Source organism: Mytilus californianus, unplaced genomic scaffold (genome assembly GCF_021869535.1).
Source record: "Mytilus californianus isolate M0D057914Y unplaced genomic scaffold, xbMytCali1.0.p SCAF_4, whole genome shotgun sequence".
NCBI classification, from domain to species: domain Eukaryota; kingdom Metazoa; phylum Mollusca; class Bivalvia; order Mytilida; family Mytilidae; genus Mytilus; species Mytilus californianus.
Genome location: NW_026262690.1, coordinates 88,428,323 through 88,450,046, shown reverse-complemented (window position 1 = coordinate 88,450,046; position 21,724 = coordinate 88,428,323). Strand labels below are relative to the sequence as shown.

The following is a 21,724-nucleotide window of genomic DNA, read 5'->3' as shown; positions in this document are numbered from 1 at the left end:
ATTAGCATTTTCTGCTGAAGTAAGTGAACTTTTACTACTCTTAGCATATTCGCACCTTTTGAATGTAGTCAACAGTGCATATCGTCGGTGGACATTTCGCTACGGCGTAGCAATTTTTTTTTTTTAGTTGCTATCTCATTGACATACTTTCACATCTCCATTTATTCATATACACTATCAAATTGTATCCAGCTGTCCCTATCCACTCATCTAGATGCAATTGAAATTAGGTAATTAGTTTGGGTAATAATCCCTCCTTCCACTCATGTAGAAGCCATCGATATGAGGTAATCAGTCTGAGTTATCAGAAGGATAAATATAGCATAACGGCATTTTTTAACACAGACTTCATCAGCAGGAATATCAAATACAAGCGACCTCGATAACATTACATGAAGTAGTAAAAAACAAAATTTTACGCATACTACACGTTGCGGTAGTTGTTTGGTCGTAAGAAAGATTTTACATGCATTAGTTTATCAATTGACGTATATTTCTTGTCAAATTACTTGATTGAATTTTGAAATAAAATAGACAGACAAGATGAAAAGTTGTTAACTTATTTTATTGCGTTCGTTCAATATTATTGAGAATTATTTTCATGTACGGACATATTGTTTTTATAAACAGGTATGCACATTTGTTTCAAATACCACGGATTTTCTACTCCAGGAATAGATTACCTTAGCTGTAATTGGCAAATTATGCTCTTTAGTTTCGTAATTTATTTGGCTTTTCAACTCGTTTTTCGTTCGTCCCTGGTGGGTCTTTTGTAGACGAATTGTGCGTCATGCGTACAAAATTACAAACCTTTAATCTTGAATGAGATTTTTTCATTGTTGATTATCTATCTTTTTTCAAAAACCTTTAAGGTGACTTTTTGATAATGTTATGATAGATTCTCGGTTATATATATCATATACAATTTTGTACTTAGAAGAGAATACATAGCATGTTTAGAGTTTATTTCTTTTGATTGATATATTGTATTGACTCTTCCAATTTATTCCCCATTATAGTTCCGATCTAACTTGGAGAGACATCCAACATCTGATTGTTTTTACATCAAACAGGACTAGTTTGAATGACACCTACTACTCTGATTGGTCAATTAACGGGGCAAATAAAGAATGTAAGTTTTTGAGTATTAGGATATAAAAAAACGGATCTTGGATGATATACGCGAGTAAAACTGCGCAATCAAGACCAGATCTAGATGACCACGTTTTTGATTCTGAATTTAGTATTACCACTTATGCTATCAGCACTATCCTAAACACGTTATTGTTGGTTGGTAAATCAAACAATGTTTGTCTTCATCTGAAAATATATGTTCTGATGTATAATTGATTGAAACTCAATTATTAGTATCAGACACATTATAACGGATTGACCTCTTTAGGATTTCAGATAAATCGCAATAGGTACAATCATAGTACTTTACAACATCAAGCATACTCCGTGTGTGTTAATGGCGAATCTTAGATGGTGTTTGTTGAATTTATTTACAGCTTTTTAAAAATCGGGCGATTTTCGGGTTCATTTTGTAAACATTTGTCGATTGTTATATTGACCTCTACAAATCTTTTTTTAAACTTTGGTTTGATTTTATAACGACGTAGACCCTGTATCATTATTTTTCTTATTCTATAGCAGTTTTACCCTTTCATGACCCATTGTATATAAATATTGAATCAAATTGACGTCATTAATATTAACCTATCCGACGCCATTTTGGATTTTCTAGATAGCATGATTTTTTTAGGTAATCTAGATCTATTTAGCGACTAGGCTAGCTATACGTTCAGTAGTCGAAATCTACGCAGCCGTAGGTAGCAGCTATGACACTGAACGCACCCCAGCTCACTAGATGAATCAGGGGAGCGTTCAATATCATAACTGCTACGTAGGATTTATCTAATCTCGATAGTTAAATTATCAAATCAAAATCCAATAATCCACTAGTACCAATGTAAGAATATATATTTATCACGTTTAACAAAATAATTAAGTACATACTGAAGGCAATACAAATTTAAAAGTAAAAGAAGGACACGAAAAACTCTATTGTAAACAGAAAAAAATAAAAAACAAACAACGGTCTACAATACAAAAGTAAAAAAAAATATATCTCTATAGATTGTTCAACACAAAAAACTGGTGAAACATCAGGTGAAAGGAAAAAGAAAACAAAAACACAGATACCTAAATATTAAGCAACACGAAACACACCATGATAACAATGGGTAAGCTTCATATGCTCTGGAAGGGTTAGAAATTCCAAGGTCAGTTATGGTGTTGCGCAGAAAAAAATCATGTGAAAACTCAAATTAGATGCAAAGATTCTTTCGGGCATAACAAGGTATAATATATATTATAATGGAATAAGAGGACATCTTTTTAATTGCAAAAAGTAATAGATATTATTCTTCAGAAACACCTGTTTGAAATTTGCCGCACACAGGATCAGTTCGAGAACAACGGAACATTAATTTATTACAGGCATGCCAACTTTAAATTATCTATATCGGTAATTTCAATTTGATTCTGAAAAAGGTGGAAAGTTGAATGATAAATACTGATATCATTATATTTTGTATGTTTAGTCAGTCAGATTCTTGGTTTTGGTTTAATGGACGCTGATGCTATGGTGAGCAATGGTAAAATCTGGGTAACAGTTCCAACACAACAAACGTGCACCACATCTACAATTTCTATTTCCTTGTAAGTATTTATCTTATATTATAATGATAAATGGGTAAAAAGAATGATATAAAAGGTCTGTATGCTTTTTAAAATGAGTATACACCGATGTTTCATATCTCAAAAGTCCAGATAGAAAAAATTGAAGTGATTATTATCGAAATCGCATAAACCCTCATCGCATATCCAGACATATGGTTTTAATGTCATATTTAGAAGTATGTATCAAAACCATGACAAAACTATAACTGTAATAGAATGTTTATATTTCCACTGCTTAAATGTTGGATAATAGACCATTTGTGCATTTGTAGGTGGTAAGTTGTACCGGAAATGCATTATTTCGTTATTCCGAAATTTGTATGATTAAAAAGTAGACCAGGCAAACTCGCACATGCTGTCATTGAAGCCAAATGAATGTAAACAAATTAATTTTCAAATAACAAATATACTTATCTGTTGTCCAGACAATGATTTCAAATTAATTAGATAGTATCCAAAAAGTCTAAGAAATACATCGACGTAGGTTTAGTCGTGTTTTTATATAAAACAGACACGAATCAAGACTCGGGCGGGCAATGACATCTCACATTTACAGCTGGCGACAAATATTCAAAAACAGAAATAAAAACTACTTGGACAACATTTATACGGATTTAATTTGATGGAAATAAAAACAGCTTATTACTTTCATCTAATTTGAAAGTTTGAGAATATTAAGTGCAATACTTTGATAATAAATATCCTATAAAGTCTGCAAATTTCCTAAAATTCCTAATTTCGAGCCGCCTAGTGAAAATAGTTGCAGAGAGATAGCTAATATCTTTGCAAAAGAGAGGCGAAAATACAAGAGGGATATTTAAACCTTTTTTTAAGATACATTTTTGGAATAAAAAAAAATCAAACAGAGAAAAATATAAGTCGACTTTAAAATTTGCACGATTTGGAATTTGTCATGTTGGATATTGAATAGCTGAAACTTACATAGAATTGTCGTTGATGTTATTTCGTCAGAAAATAAGTATCGATTGACTATACAGTCACCTGAATTAAGGATCCGCAATGATCATACTCCAATTAATTTATAAAACAAACATATCAAAATCTCAACTAAACGTACGTCGATGTATTTCTTAGACTTTTTGGCTACTATCTAATTAATTTGAAATTCGTCTTCGCTTTTTCAAACGTATGAATAACCACTGTATGTAAACGTAAACCTCAATCTGTATGACGATATCTAGCTACACACAAAGAAAAGGTCGATCGTCTCCATTTGTAAACAAGTAAAAACTAGGACGCAAGTTTGACCAACTTTTTTGTGGTTGGTCTATTTTAAAGATTTTCTAACGAAACGCAATGAAATGTGGAAGTGGTCGATTCATATAATAATGTTAGTCTTTTTTATAATCATTTAGAGTCATCAAAGGACAAATGAATATTTGTACAATCGTTCTGTATATTTCAATGCCCCGCCTACGATAGGCGTACGTACGTCCATTATTCCGTCCAGTATGAGGTTAGAGATTTTGAATGGTAGTTTTTACCATACAAGTGTCGTCACATCAACTTGAAACTAAGAACACCTGTTTCATTCTGTGACATTTGCGAATTATTTGCGAAAAAAAATGGGTTTCATCCCTAATACATGATTCCCTGAACAGAGAAATGCAATAATTGTATTCCAAGTACACTCTCAGGTTAAAGGTTATGGTTAAGGTAGTTTACCATGAAGTGTTGGTCACATCAGCTTGAAACTTTTTACACATAATAACCGTGAAATGTACCATTAAAATATTCCCCGATTTCATGATTCGCTGTTAATGAACATGGACACAGGAACATTCGAGCGGGGTACAGTATCGTATGGACACATAGTCTTGTTTATTCAAGAATCAAACTTTATGTTGAATGAACATTTCGTAATTGTACAGAATCAAAATACGGAAATTTTAAGTTGCTTTCACAAACAAATGCAAATCAAAGCCTTAGGAGTAAAATATTATGATAATTATGAAGACGGCTGATGTGACCAGCGAAATTCTTCAACTGCCCAATAAACACAGTGTTATAACGATAAACCAGATGCAATTTCTTTATATAGCTCTTCAACTGTTTCGGTTTTGTTCATCCTTGTCTTTCAAATATTCGGCTTTGAGCGTTCCTGATGAAGGTAAATCCAGAAAAGCGCTTCGAACGCATGAACTTTGAAACGTGTTGTTTTCATTTTTTTCTTTCTTTAGATTAATGCATCAGTAGTTTACCAACTTAAAAAATATCGTAAATTGATTAAGAAAAGACAAAACAAGGTACCAAGCAAAAAAGAGGGATTTGCATTTACTCCAAATAGAGCGAGATCATGTGCGTTGATAAGGAAGCGTCTCCTCCTATGCATGCATCAACCGCTACCGGAATACAGTACAAACAAACGCAAGAACACTCAGCACAAAAAAAAAATACATAGCATACAGGCATTAAATGCAAATTGATCAATTGTTTAACTATTTACGTTTTAAGTCAAGCCTTTATCATTATTGCAAATTATGTAAACCTTTATCATTATTGCAAATTATGCAAACCTTTATCATTATTGCAAATTATGCAAACCTTTATCATTATTGCAAATTATGCAGACGACAAGGTTTTCATATTAGCTCTGAGATTAAAACAATAGATCTTGATTATCTTTCAGTGGATTTACTGTCCCAATCATTTATTTCATTACTGTAACCTCTGGTGACTGCCCATCTATAAAATACCTTGAACACGTGGTTGCACATATAACATTCTCCTACTCAAGCTTAAGAGGGGTTACTCAGTTGTATTTGGTATCACCGTCTGGTACAAGAAGTCATCTCTTACACTACAGACATCAGGACGCTATAGATAATGGAGCAGCAGGGAGTCTAACCTGGGATTTTATGTCAGTTCATTTTTGGAAGGAAAATCTCATTGGAACCTGGTCCCTGGAAATAAGTCCGAATCTAACTACTGTAACTGGTAATACAATACAATTTTAACTTATGTAGTTTTAATGACAAAGCGTAATAAAACATTTTCATACAAATAAACAGGATTAAACATGGACCGCCAGATGCACGTTTTGTCTACATAAGACTCGTCAACGCCGGTCGAAACAAAACAGTTGGAAGGTCATATCAAATACGAAATTGAAGAGTATTAAAAACCATAAAAAGTCTTTGTAGATAAAGTGAAAGGCTTATCCTGCTTAAACATTTTAAGAAACTTACATTAAATAATTTCAAATTTCTAGTTTTATGTTCCAGACAAACGATTTTAGTTTATCATTGTTTGATTTTTTAATCAAGTTGAACAATTGTATTAATCTTAAAGCGTCAAATATATTGCCTTGAAAGGGCATGTTTCATTTACCAGATATAAGTCATGTGGATGCAAAGGCAGTATAGCAGAAGATTCGTTGGAATTTGTCCCCTACTCAAGAGTAAGAAAAATATGTCTCATACTGTAAAACGTTCAATTGACAGCTGTACAAAATAAGCAATTATGAATTGGGGGAGGGGGTAGTAGACAGACAAGTATATTCAGGAGGAGTTGTGTTTGGGATGATTTTATTGAAAACTTTGTTTTCGGTAATACATCAATGGTAACGATTTTACTACAACAGGTGCGCATTTGGAAGCGTATTTTAAATTGAGTTTACCGTTTAATTGTAACGAAAGACCATAGAAAGGAGATTAGATACAGGTTAATTCTTTGTGACATTGAAAGACCAGGAAGGTCAACTGTCAATAGTGTTTTGAAATATTTTTTGAACCGTCACACACCTTAAATATAACAAGTTGCCAACAATTTCACTAGTTAGACTATTAATCTATGTCTTGTCTAACAAAACCAAAATTCCAAGAAAATTGAAACATGGATATACTTGATTCTAATGCAATTCGTTTGAAACGATGAGTTCATTGGTCGTTGACAAATATTTTGAAGGGTTAGATTACACGTTATACCAGTCCTTAACTAAGTAAAGCCACCATTTTGAGTTCCGAATTTTATGGTATGCAATTTCAAAAAAAAAAAAAAAATTAAAAGTCACATTTTGTTCCTCAAAATCTTCTTTTTGTCAATATGTAACCATTCAGAAGCGTACGAAAATTACATGATACGGCTAGTGCTTATGTTTGACATCGGGAGTATACTTATGACGTAAAATTGTTTAGATGTCAAAGACGATGTAACAGTTTCGTGGACCTTTGCATTTATGGCATTTTAAAGCCATACTATTTACTAAAATGGAATGTATTTTAATATGTGGCATAAGAATGGAGATAACTGTATTGTATTTTAAGCTTGGCCCTCGTAAAACTTGATTTTACTGTCGCAAATATCCGTTTAACTAGCGACGCGTAATTTGCGACATTGAAATCTACGTTTTATGAAGGCCAAGTTTGAAATACAAGACAGTTATCTCCTAATTGCATTCATAATTCATTATACTACATGTTGAATCATTTATGCTCACAACCCGTTCAAGTATTCTGGAAATAGCTTTGAATTTGATTTTATCGTATACTAGTATTGGTTTTTATTAAGCAATGAATTAAAATGCATTATAAATTGTCTATTTAATACAATTTCATGTGTCTGAGAACTGGTCCTCATTACAAGTCTAATACAGAAAAGCCGGTTAATACTATGATATTATTACGTGATTATTTCTGTATTGTATTTGGCATTGTTATTGGCCCGAGGCTTACTCTATTGGCCTCAGGCGAAGCCGAAGGCCAATGCAGCTTGCCGAGGACCAATAACAAGGCCATATGAAAATAGTCACGTAATGATATCTGTATTAGTTAACTACAGTGTTCACCTGTTTTTTTGTGTTTAACGTCATTTCACAAGAGTTTTTTTTAACATTTTTTACCTTGAAATGGAACTACTAGTATCTAAATTTGAGTTTCCTTTTATAATTCGCAATGTCAAATGATATGTTGCTGTTTCGAGGTGGTCTACATTTTTATGATTTGTTCTCCCTTTTCAGTCACTATAAAGTGTTACATATTACATATTTAGACGCAACACATAAATAGTAATTGGAAAGGTACTGCCATTGCATGAGAGATGCAGAAACAAAAGGATTAAATAAAACTAAGAGTTAATCATTATTGACAATGAGACAACTATTCATAGACCAATTGACCAAAGAACAAAGACTTGAACATTTACAGGTCAGCCTTCAACAATTCATATGCCTGGTTCGAGTTGAAACATAAATGGCACCTAACAAAAAAGATGAGAAGTGAAAGTAATAAGTAAATCGATGTGTATCCATTAAATTGATTAAATGTTTTTTCTGCTTACAAAAGGCTTTTTAAATGAACGTGACCGTCTTCAGCCTGAAATATCTGCCACACTGAACATTTTGGCATGCTTATGGTGTGTGAATAAAATATTTTATATAATTTCATCGAGACTTTCGACCTCAAAATTCGAGACGTTCTAAAATCATGTATTGGCCGGATCAGAACTCGGCCAATACGAAAAAAATCAATATTGGCCGAGTTGACACTTTTGTATAGCAAAATTAATTATTTTTTTTGGTCTAAATCCAGGATTTTAACATCCGGTTTTTGGTTCAAAAAGGTGTCAGAAAATAGATATGTGTATGAAGCGAAATATAAAATTTCAACAAGTTTGATGTTTTTGTTATTTTTTATATTTTATGCTATTTCATTTTTTGAGTATATACAATAATGGACCGTAGACAGGGTTAATATCGTAAAGGATTATTTCTCTGAGGGCGCAGTTCGAAGTGAGATAAATTTGTAGGGTTGACAATTTTGGATATGCACCGCATCGAATGAGCCACATTTGTTACATTATACCATAGGGCCCTTCGAACCATAAAAAATACACGTTAAAGAAGCTCTTGCACATGTCGAACATTTCTTACTGTAGTAACAAATTGTCAAAACACTTACGTCAAAGAATTATTTTTGTGACTTGAAATGCTTCAAAGGTACAACAAATGAAGACTCTTTCTGTAAAATATTGGTGTCCCTGTTAAAGGCCGTTTATGGAAGCTATCCTCGGCACCAAATGGATTTTAATGTTTCTTCGTCACTCCAGTCAACGGACTTCTAAGCTGGCCGTTGCCATTTTTACATACTTCAGTGACGTCATTTTGATGGAAGATAACTCGTAGAAAAATCAAGAGACTCAAAGGTTTATTTACCGGTGGATAAAAGTAATTCACATTATCGGTTTTTCCCAACCGATTGTGAAAAAAGTTGTTCTCCTCACTGTGAAACAACTGTTCTCGGCAAATGATCTGTGGAAATTTAATTATGACGTCATATCTTCTTGGTTTCTTGTGAATTTCCTATTTGGTCTCGATCAGCTGTATTGGCACTCGGCTACGGCTCGAGCCAATACAGCTAACCTCGACCCAATACGACTGTACTTGAACATAATACAGGATTTATATGCAAACACCCATTTAATAACACTATGATATTTTTCTTTTCTTGAAGTTTGAATTGCGCATTTTGACGGATCACAATAATTAATCATTCTTGACATATTGCCACAAATTTGGTTATACACTGTGAAACATTTATTCCTTTAGCTCCTGTCTTTTTGATTACATGTTTAAACAAAAAATACGAACAGTATATTATTTAAATCAGATATTTATTGTGAAAAACAGTATCTTCTTAGTAGATGAAAATACATGTAGTCAACTCCAAAAATTGCCTGTGATGTATTTTATTCAATATCAATAATATATTTTCAATCCATTCAATGTTAACACTGATTCAAACATTAAAAGTTGTTATTTTAACATTAAAAGTTGTTACTTTAACATTAAAAGTTGTTATTTTAACATTAAAAGTTGTTATTTTAACATTAAAAGTTGTTATTTTAATTATAATACATATAGTATACGTATCTGTTATGATCTTGCCATGACGTTTCAGTTTTGGTTGATTCTCAATTATAGTTTTACACACAAAGTTATCTTTGTTTATATTCGCCGATATTTCCAATTCAGTCAACCATTTTTACATAATGGTTCAACCAGTGCAGTTAATTGACGACGACATGTCTACACATCTCCTGTCACCATGCAATTAAGGAGGAATCGCAACACACAACAGAACGCGTTTGTAACTGTTAAAAGAACTATATTGCAGTTAATTCCAAATACGGATTCTGATCACAAAGAAAAACGATCCACATAATTATACTCCAACTGTAACTGACCTCAATTATAACGCACTCAAGTTTGTGCCAAGTGTGTTGATTTGAACTTGTCATCGCAAACTACTTTTGTCTTAAAAAAACGTGATTTTGGAATAATTCATATTTTATAAACAGTATATCTACAGAAAATAAACATATAAACAATATTGTATCTCAACAAACTAGTTCTGACTGCTGGACTGGTACTACCCTCGGGGACGAAACGTCCACCAAAAGTGGCATCGACCCAGTGACTGTAAACACACACCAGATACCAGACGCGTTTCGTCTATATAAGACTCATCAATGGCTTTCGAACAAAACATCGAGCGTTTATGTGATCATGCTAGTGAGATTGATATACGTTTGTGTGTGTGAGTGTTTTGTGCGTCTCGCTTCCTCTTTGTCCTTGATTTTTTAAACATTTGACTTTAGTTGTTAATTTCTGCTACTAATGCACTTTCTATATACCCCATAATATAGCTTTAAATGGGTTGATACATGAATGGACATGCTAGAGCACTTTAGGTTCCCGGGGGTACCATCCGTTCAGACACCAGTGCTTTTGTGTTGGCATGATTCGAATGATACCTTAGCCTAGATAATTTTTTTATTCATTACATTATGTAAATATCCTCAAGATTATGTTGCAGCCCCTGTGGAAAAAGTTCATTTTAGTTTTTTCTGGATGCTCTTTTAGGACATTTTGACTTTCAACATACTCTCTTTAATATATGTAATATTAATTTATTTGGTAATGTTTATTTTTTTCATATGACTTAATTTATATATGGATTACACATGTACTTAGAACTATATATATATATATCTTATTGGACAAACTTTATATTTCCAGTAGCCTTAGACACCTTGTCCCTTACATTTTACGGAACTACAACAGACCCATGGCCAGGTGAGTATAACTTGATTCAAAATCATCAGCAGTTCATGCTCCGACCAGCATGCTATTCGATGCTAATATGTGATATAACTTTAATTTTCTTGAACTTTACAAACACTACTTTTTACTCACATTTATTTAGAAATATATATTAATAGCTATATGTGCTATATATGTAGATCTATATACAGTGCAAGGCGATTTGGTGCCACGATATCTCAGTAGCATGAGTTCGAATCCCGGCCAGGGAAGAACAAAAAAATTTGCTAACGCAATTTTCAGATCTAAATTGTTGGGCTGTTTTTTTAGACGAATTATATATACAGAATGTGTTTTCAGCCTTGTATCACCATCACTGGCGATCCGATGGATAAAATCTGTTGTAGAGTCGTCACTGGTTCAGACGTACTTATAATAAAATTATATCTGTGACTGCATTTTACATTAATTTGTAGGATCCTTTACAATAGATAATTCAGCTGATCTGTAACAATTCCATCTTCATGCCTTATATATCATGTACTGTGTTACGACGCTAGATTTAAACTAACCAGGAAAGGTAACACCTGGCCACCGAAAACTTTATTATTGTAGAGTCTAGGCGGTCGAGTGGTCTAGCGCGTCGGACACAGTGCAAGGCGATTTGGTGCCACGATATCTCAGTAGCATGAGTTCGAATCCCGGCCAGGGAAGAACAAAAAAATTGCTAAGTGAACGCAAATTTACAGATCTAACTTTGTTGGGCTGTTATTTAGACGATTGTAGATATATATTATATATACATTAAAAAAAACTTTGAAAAACCACATAAGGTCAAATATAAAGAAAACAAATCGTTGAAAATGAAGAAAATATTCTTTAGGAATTTGTTGGAATGCTTACATTATATATAACTGCTTACAGCGCATAAAAATGTCGAGGCGATGGGGCTGGAGGGGGTTTCTGATTAAGATCTACTATACCCCCACCTTCTCGTCATGCAGTTCATTCTCCGATTATTAATACAAAATTATCAGAAAATAATGTTGTCATAGATCGCAATTTTCACATGGAAAACCCAGACTATGAATTTAAATTTTGTGTGGAGCACTAAAGATGACTCGTATAAGTAAAAATGACTATCGTTTAAGATGGTTATATTTGCTTGAACGAAAAGTTTTTAACAAATGTATTGCATAGTAGTTTAGTATAAATACTTTATAATCTTCTATCGTCTAACTCATATAAACAAACTTTTTGCAGAATATCAAAATCTATATTTGTAAATGTCGGTTCACTTGTTATTACGTATTATTATATGTGTTAAGCAATCATCAATCATTCAATCTTTTGTTATTATTTTTACAGCACAAGAAAGTGACGTCGTAACAACAGAACCAACTACTGACGCTGTAACAACACCAAAAATAACTACTGACACCATAACAACAGAAGCAACAACTACTGCTGAAATACCAACAACAAAAACAACTACAGACGCCATAGCAATAACAAAAACTACTTCTAACACCAAAATTACATCCCCAAATATTGTAGAGCCACAAGATACTCCTTTTACTTCACCAGTTACACCCGTTACTCCGGGTAAGTAGTGAAGTTTGTATCATAATTTGATTAGCATACCAACAAGCGACTTAAGAATAACCACAACACGTATGTTTGGCACCAACATTTTTACAAGCCAAATGAGTAATATTGTACGGGCATACACAGTGACCAAAATTAATGTAAATAACCGTCGAACGCACATTCTGCCTATCAGACTTGTAACGTTAGTTTTTAGTACAATTATATCATTAATGAACTGATCATTTTCCGTTTAAATGTATCATTTGAGTCATGCCACTGTCGGTGACTCGATAATGAGTCTATAGTCTAATAAACCCTCGGGTACTCACAGCTCACTATGAGAGGTACCGACAGAGATAGTTAAATAAATGAATCGTGTGTTGCTGTTAAGCATTTAAGAATTTTTTTCTTGTTCTAATCTAAGATTTCTTATCTATGAATAACAATGAATTTTTAAATTTCCAAATAAATAGACCAATGATAAAATCGCACATGAATCACGGATTCGCATTGATCAAATGCAAGATTCAGTTGTTGTCTGGTTGTTTAAGTAACAAAAAAAAGTTCTTTAAATTTTGGAGTAAAACTCTTCACATAATTTAAGATAATATAGTCTAAAATTAAAGCTATATGAGTGTGTGTATTACTTGTGTATGAAAACAGAGTTATTAGTTCTATCGACGTACTACTTGTGTATGAAATCAGAGTTATTAGTTCTATCGATGTATTTTGTGTATGCAAACGGGGTTATAAGTTTTATCGATATATTTTTTGTATTACTTGTGAATGAAAACAGAGTTAATAGTTCTGTCGATATATATATATTTTTTTTATCGCTGTCTGTCTCATTTTTAACTTTGGGCATTCCTGGTACGGTATATACTATCAACGACAAACACTTTTTTGTTGATGTCATTGTCAAATTTACTATCTGCTACACCCTTGTTTGGTGGCGTCTTTGTTAGATTAATTTGTATGTATGTTTGATTATTTTGGTTAGTTTTGTTGTATGTCTGTGGTGCATGTTTACACAATTTTGGCGGCTGGGTCTAAATTATTGTCACCTAAACCCGTTATCAGGTCTGTTTGGGTTGCCCACTAAATTTTGACAATATAACAGAACTAAACAACTGTCTTACGAGAGGGAGGTTTAGCTAGCTACAAAAACAGGTTTAACCCACCATTTATTTGGGGAAAATGCTTGTACCATATCAGGAATACGGCAGTTGTTTTTTTACTTGGTCTGTTGGTTTCTGTCAGTTTTTATGGACTTCCCCTTTTTGAATTTACCTTGGAGTTCGGTATTTATGTTATAATTTTTTATTGACATATGTACCCAAAAATATCCTTAAATACATATTTACTACATATGGATTACATTCCTTTATCATATACAAAAATTGATATAGTACATTTTTATTGCAACAGAAACAAACACTATGAATACTACCAATAGCACTAGCAATGTCGGATCAAGATCTGGTGAGTACACTATGTACAGATCGGTGTACTGAAGTTAAAAAAAGTTATAATAATAAATATGTTTTTTTTTCTGAAAATATCAAAATTTACATCTACAACAGCAAAATAACGGTTAATTTCCCCCGCTTGTGATAACATCGTGGAAGCTTTACTTAGACGTGCTGTTTTCGTTGTCGACAATGGCGTCAACAATTTGTTAAAGTCTGTTAGTATTATAAAAATGAGGAGATGTGGTATGATTGCCACCATCATGAATATGTTGGTTTATGGGAAACCACTTATGACACTTTATTTTTTTTTTTTTTGGTTTTGTAGTTGGTCATGATCCAAACTTTTACATATTTGACATGTTACGTTTGTTACCAGGTCATTATTAGGGAAACTACCATTGACTTTGACAGTTTTGCCAAAATATAGGTATCGACAGAATGTAGGGCTTGTTTATTTTCTTTTCTACGTCTATTTTAATCAAAAGGTTTCTGATCGATGATATTTTTGAAAATTAATATGCCAAGATCACTCATGAAATTTGGCGGTATTTTAGTTTATTTCAATTTTATACATTTGTCTAAGCCTTAATTTATTAATTCCGTATTCATAAAATATGAAAAAAAGTTCTGTTTTTTTTTTTTTTTTCATTTACATTTTCACACAGCAAAATGGACATAGTATTTGTACATAAGTTACAAAAATGTACGATATATGGCAAAATCGAAATCGTGTTTGTACATAGCGAAATCCACATAGTGTGTGTACGTATGTAACGATACATGGCAAAAAAGACATCGTGTTTGTACATAGGTTACGATACTAGTAGTATGTGAATTTACGATGGGGGTTAAGTGTAACAGCCATGAATATGTAAATCTGTGAGTCTGCGCTACGTATAAACACACAACAATGTATATATCCAGAATTTTATCACGATGTTGTTTACAAAGCTAACGCTGCACATTATAAAAGAATGTCAAATATTTTTTAAAATTCCTGTCATAATTTTCATATATAAATTATTATGAAACGATACTCAATCCTAAAATGTTGAAAGCCAAAGATGTATAAATACTTGAATAACCCCCTTTTAACCGGAAGCTTAAGCTTACTGATGATAGTTAATGAATTTATAACTCTTAGAAAAAAATCCTCTTTTCAAAATTATGTAAAAAACAAATTTAATACGGACTGTGCTTGGGACCGGAACAAAAATAAATCTAAATAGTCTTTTTTCTATTCTCAATATTTTTTGCAAGGCACCAGCAGACTAATTTAATTGGATATTCTTCGAATTAAATTTAGCGCCTTTTGTGTGGATGGAGAAAAAAAAACTGTTATCGAAAATGAAAAAAATGTCAAACAGTGGAATTGATTTTATAATTCTTTAATCAAAACATTTCTTAATTGTGTCGTTCTTTTGCTCACATGTTATTATCAATATAATAGAATTCAATGCGACTTTCATACCAGGGAGAGGTTTAGCGAGCTATAAAACCAGGTTTAATCCACCATTTTCTACATAAGGAAATGCCTGTACCAAGTCAGGAATATGACTGTTGTTTTCCATTCGTTAGATGTGTTTGAGCTTTTGATTTTGCAATTTATAAAGGACTTTCCGTTTTGAATTTCCCTTGGAGTTCGGTATTTTTGTTATTTCACTTTTTCAGCAAGCGATAATACAGCTATTATAGCAGGGACCGTTACAAGTGCTGCTGTAGTGGTTTCTGCTGTCACATTCTTTGTATTACGTAAGGTTTGTTGTGGTACAGCTGCTGGAAATCCTGCCGTACATCCATCAATCTAGGAAGAAGATGACACTTAACAATGATATCACAACACATAATCAAAATAAACACGGAAAGTCAGACATTTTCAAACGGATACTTGTTTCTATATTATAAGAGAGTTCATAACTCTATCTTTATATTGACTTAACAGTATATTTCTTCCTCTTTTATGAACGTTAAATGCAAAGTACGTGTACGCAAAATTTACAGAGTGAATGCAAAGTACGTGTACACATAATTTTCAGAGTGATATATTTGTTTTTAGGAACAGAAATGCTCAATCCTTTAGGTATTGTTTCCAATAATGAGATGTGAAATGGTTGCCGATTGTTTTTGTTTTTAGAGTTTTTTAAGAATACAAGGAGAAATACTTGATAATGAGCTGTTTATAGCCTTGACTTATGTTTTTTGTGGTATTAGCTACTGTCTCCTTTTGGCAGTCATTTATTAGATCTCTTTTTTTTATATTGGTACTGTAATTTTATATTTTTCTACTTTTTTTTTATTTTTCAATTAATTGATTTGAAATGTGATTTGTAGATAACTTGTGTTAACAATGTTTTATTTCTCCCAATTCTAATAGTTTACCAGCTACCTCAATTCATGTAAAACTTCACGTTACTTTGTTGTATAAAGTTTGTCCTATCAAATTATAAGCTGGTATCATGTTTTTCTGAAATTGAATATTTAGATTTATATTAAGCGATAGCTGGAAAAGAAATCACAGACTCAAATCCATTTTGAACTGATCCCTTAAGGAGCAAAAGAAATTTCCTGTCCAGCTTTTACAAAATTTACACATTGCAATGTTTTGGAACTGCATTTCATTGGCATCATTTTACCTACGTTTTTATGCGTCTTTATTGATATGATTCATAGCTCCACTGTTAACATAAGCAGTCCCATCGCATACAAATGAAAAATTGTAGCTTCCTTTTATTCTTCATTGAACCATGTAAGTAAAGTCCTTTGAAGAAACAGTAGAAATTCCTAACAAGCCTGAATCACAATCGGTCTTCAGCAAACGATTTATCGGAGGATGTCACTGTGTCCTAACATGCCGGAATCATAATCGGTCTTCAGCAAATGATTAATTGGACAATGAAACTGTGTTCTGACATGCCGGAAGCACAAACGGTCTTCAGCAGACGATTTGTCGGAGAATGTCACTGTGTCCTAACATGCTGGAATCACAATCTGTCTTTAGCAAACAATTTATTGGAGAACGTCACTGTTTTCTAACATGCCGGAATCCCATTCGGTCTTCAGCCAACGATTTATTTGAGAATTTCACTGTCTTGCTCGGTTTGTTGTTGATATTTTACACTTTAAAATAATGTTTCAAAATTTGTTTAACACATATCGGTCAGTTTTATCCTATGCTCATCCATTTTACACGAATTTGCTTTTGATAAGACGTTTGAAAAACAAGATTCCATATTTAGTAATATTGAATATTTCTGTAATATTTTCTTGTTTACTATATCTGGTTATACTAACTTAGTATTATGAATTATAAATTTTAAATCTTGTTATGTGGGAATGATTTAATATTGAATTGTTAATAACATTTTTTGTGGTGTACATGTGTTATTCCATTTGCAGGAATTCAATTTATATAAGTTGTTCTTTTCATATTTAAACAAGGCAAATGCGTATATGTAAATGCAGCATACAGAAATTTATCAGGCCACCCTTAAAAATTCTTTGTTTGATGTTGCCTACCCATGCCTTGTAGGGTTATAACAAAAACTCTTTATTGTATATTTATACATCACAAAAAAAAAAAAAAAAAAAAACGAACCTCATCCATTGGAGTCACAATTTCTATTGCATGCAACTTTTAAAAAATATTTCAAATGTTAAAATTTTAACACAACGTTTCTGACGTCATAAAGACAAAATTCTTTGAAAAAGTAGAAGTTTCTTAATTTCAATTTTTGACATCTCAAAAACACATTCGTGACATGCTTGAAATTATAATGCATAGATTTTTAAACATAATGTTTTGTATTTATAAAACATTACGTGGGTAAATGTACTTATGAAGCAGATATTTTGATATACATATGTACGTGATGATTCCCCTTTTTAATCATATACGTACTGTAACTGTGATATTATTTTTTACATTTTTGTTAATAAAACAGTTGAACAATGCGACTTCCTAACCAATTGTTTGTGCTATAAATCCAAAATAAAACATGACTACACATAGCCGATCACTTCTTGTCAAAAAAGGCAACGTTTTCCGATCGAGAAAGTACCAAAACGTGCGCCACTAGTGGGACATGAACTGCGTATCCTATGTCATTTTGCATGCAATGTTTGGTGAAGGTTTGACACATGAATTTAAGTTGTCATATGGAAACCAAAAGATTGTCTCAATTTCAGTTTTTAAATTAGTGCTGAGACTTTGACCGTAAATCTAGTGACTTCTTAATCGATAGAAATCTTTTCACTCCATTGCGCATTATGAATCATACTTTGGTAAAGATTGTATATGTGGCTCATAAAATGTTTTCATAAAACTTCAGTCTATTTTCAAAAACTGAGATCATAACGTTTGACTTACAAATCCAGAAATTAAAAAGGAAGTTGATCATTTTCCCCCATTGTTAGTATATTAAAAGATGATGTGAACCTGATCTTTGACTTAGTGATTCCTAAATTATAAAGCTATAAGGCATCATCAAACAAAGTTTGATAAAGATATAGCCAGAAACTCAAATGTTGACTCGAAAATCATATGATTAGTATAAATGTCACAATTCGGCTAATAATGTATTAATGATCTTTAATTTTGTACAGAAGCGTTGTATATGGCAATTATATAGAAATGTAATTTATATTCATTTGATTAGTGCAAATTTTCGTATAGCAAAATGTGCATTTTTTGCTTTATAACTGTATAACATAATAATTTCAATAGAAGATTTGGGAGCAACATAATACATTAAGGGTGCAATTAATGAAATATGTTTGAGGTTTGCCTCAACAGAATATGAATCACCATTCATAGTGAAAAACAAGTGATCACTGAAAAATCATTCATGATTTGCTTTTTTGCGTTTTTAACATTTTGGCTTTGTACAAGGTTATGCTATTTCCATACTGCTCATGACGTCTTAATATGTAGTAAACCGATTGACATTTTTGTCTTAGGGGACATGGTTTATATTAGTTGAAATTGAGATTAGAACTAGCTTTAAGGAAAGACGAGTAATCTTAAATCGGTACCTTGTGTCTTTTCTCTCTGTTAAATGCTTAGTAGCGACCAATCTGATAAGTGAAGCCCTTTCAAACTGATTTCAACAGTTTGGTCTTATGATGAGTTTTAACACACCTTGTCCTAAGTCAGAGGAACGCAGCAAACCCTACACACTCATTATATGCATGTCCAAAACATGAAGTCCATTGGAAAGTCTTTGTTGTAGTATAAATCACGCCGTTGGATTTTTTTTAACTGTTTCATATTTTTGACTGTTGTCTAATTTTTATTATACCGTATAACCTTACTTAAATAATGCTTAAAATAATTGTCAAATAAACCGAAGTCTAAACACAGAAGAGTCTAAGAAAGGTACCTTTCAAAAAGTGTCATTATACTGCAATAGTCATAAAATGTTCGAGTTCAATAACTTGCGCATGATTTGCCAAATCAAAATGAAGGTATAATATGGTCAATTACACACTACATATAATGAAAAACAACCTTAGCAAGCATATATGAAGCTGTTTAGCAAGTAAAAAGTATTCAGAATGTTTCATTATGGTATAATAGAACACAAGTGATCGATTCATACCTATCTATAAAATAATCGAATCAAAATGTCGATATAATATGTAAACTGCAAACTATCCCACTACGTATGAGAGCCTTGTATATATGGTATCAGGAGAAACATTCAACAGGTGTCTTAATGCAACAATAGGCAAAATATGACCAAAGACATATTTGTCTTAAATTCTAAGTTGACAAATTTAGAAACTTTTAAGAAACTCAGTTTCCAACTGGAATTTAAGCAGTTATAAATCATCGGCTTTAAATGTTTTGGGTTTGAGAGTTCCCGATAAATGTAATTCCAGTAAAGCGCTTCAAGACGAACCAGGAGCCTCGTTGTCCGAGTGGTCTAAGTTGTTCAATAACTGTTTCACTAGCCTGTCAATACAGATGTTGTGAGTTCGAGTCCCGCATGTGACATGTGTGTTCGACTCCAATCTTAATTGACTAGCATTGTCAGTTTTTCTACCGAAGGTCAGTGGTTCTCTCCGGGCACTGCGGCTTCCTCCACTAAATAACTGACCGCCCCAAAATAAACAATAGTGGAGAAGAGACGTGTTTACAAATCTTTATGACCATTAGCTATACCACTGTCGTCAAAAATTCCGCGAAATCAATCGGCTAAAAAATCAACGTTTAAACTATTTTTTTCAACTTGTCATGCTTTTATTATAATTGATTTTTCAAGTTTGTAGGTTTTGTGAACAATATAGTTTCAATACGACATAGAAGCATTGTCGATAATAACTTTTGCTATTACTTTATCATGTTTGTTCTAAAAATTATCAGCCATCTTGTTTGTTCGCCAAAAAACATCGAATTTAAATAACTTGACGTTTGCGTATCCAAATACGAAAAAGAACGTTAAAAATCGTAAATGAAACCGGGTAACCTATTTCAAATTTCTACACAATTATGAAGCCATCATATTTTGTTCTAATACAACAATTTTAGTGGCCACCAGTCATGTCAATTTGTAGATGGTTTTGGCTGCGTTTCTAGTTTAAAACAATGAATTTCAGCTTCATTTTATTGTACCGGTTTCCAAAGTACTCTAAAATACTGATTTTATTAGAGATATGAATGAAATTGTGTTTAAAAATTGTTGTTTTTACAATTCCATACGATACCTCTATTTCAAAGTAACTAAAACCCTTCTTGATCCCCTACACAAATTGACGGTGACGTTGTTTTCTGTTTTTAACTTACGTCATATAACGTTAACAAAATATGCGTCAGGGTCATGTGCATAGTGAAAATTTACACATTGGAAAAGTGAAACATAGATCATCTTTATTGCGTTTGAAACTGTCCGTCTTATAAAATTTTATTCATACTGGAAACAAATCTGACAAATTAATGATAGCCTATGGATGGACAAAAACACAAAAAATATCAAGAGAAAATGCCTTGCAATGAAAATTTCTGGAGAAAAACATGTGAAAAAGGAATTGGTGGTCAGTTAGTTATGCTTATAAGTTAAAAACCTTGCTTATTTGATTATTTTTTTACTAAATAAGCTACAGTAATAAGTGCAAAAACTAGCTTATCAAGTCAAACAAGAAATTCAATTCATAGATATGTTTTCTTACAAAATTGAATTTATTCAAATGGCAAATTCTTGTCAAATTTTACAATCTCCAAGTAAAACTAAAAGGCACAAGATTTGTCCCACCAACTGTCATTTGTGCACCAACTGTCATTTGTGATATAAACATCCAATTATTAAGGTAAAATATACAATACTTTGTTTATAAATATGTATATCAGCTGATACATAATCTGAAAAGTAGAAGCCCCATTTTGTTTATTTCATAAAGTTTACTTTCATAATCTATAATATACCCTGAAAATTTGGCAAGGGCTACAAAAACACATAGGATTGAGCTAAAAGGTTTTTTTTACTTTTGAGAAACAATTGTGACACTTGGTCTATCTTTTATATAGTATTATTTATTATTTTTATTTCAGAAAGATTATTTAAATTGTGTAAAGTATGTTTTATTGCATTTAACATTGTTAGAAGTATTTAAAGCAAATTCTACTAGGAGTGATCCCATATCTCATTATAAAAATTACAAAGTATATTTTCATCAGCCCTAGCTAATTAATTTTATATCCATTCAGCTAGGTTTCTAGGTAATATTTTTAATTTTTACCAATTTTTTTGTCTTTTAATTTTTACCTCTAATCATTCTATGAAAATTAGGGAAGTATCTCTTCTTAATATTATGATAACATACTTGTAAACCGAATTTCATTTATTTTCTTCTTGAGTTT

General features: G+C 32.2%; 1 protein-coding gene across 1 annotated transcript in view; it reads left to right on the top strand.

The window, feature by feature from the left end:
• Positions 1-17,875, top strand: part of LOC127738862 (proprotein convertase subtilisin/kexin type 6-like) — a 59,362-nt gene extending 41,487 nt beyond the window's left edge. Inside the window, exons 10-16 of the mRNA XM_052250315.1 lie at positions 1,020-1,132; positions 2,607-2,724; positions 5,396-5,703; positions 10,784-10,840; positions 12,176-12,412; positions 13,826-13,879; positions 15,541-17,875. Coding sequence (XP_052106275.1) covers positions 1,020-1,132; positions 2,607-2,724; positions 5,396-5,703; positions 10,784-10,840; positions 12,176-12,412; positions 13,826-13,879; positions 15,541-15,677 — 1,024 coding nt within the window. The 3' untranslated portion in view covers positions 15,678-17,875. The remainder of the gene's footprint in view (positions 1-1,019; positions 1,133-2,606; positions 2,725-5,395; positions 5,704-10,783; positions 10,841-12,175; positions 12,413-13,825; positions 13,880-15,540) is intronic.
• Positions 17,876-21,724: the final 3,849 nt, after the last annotated feature.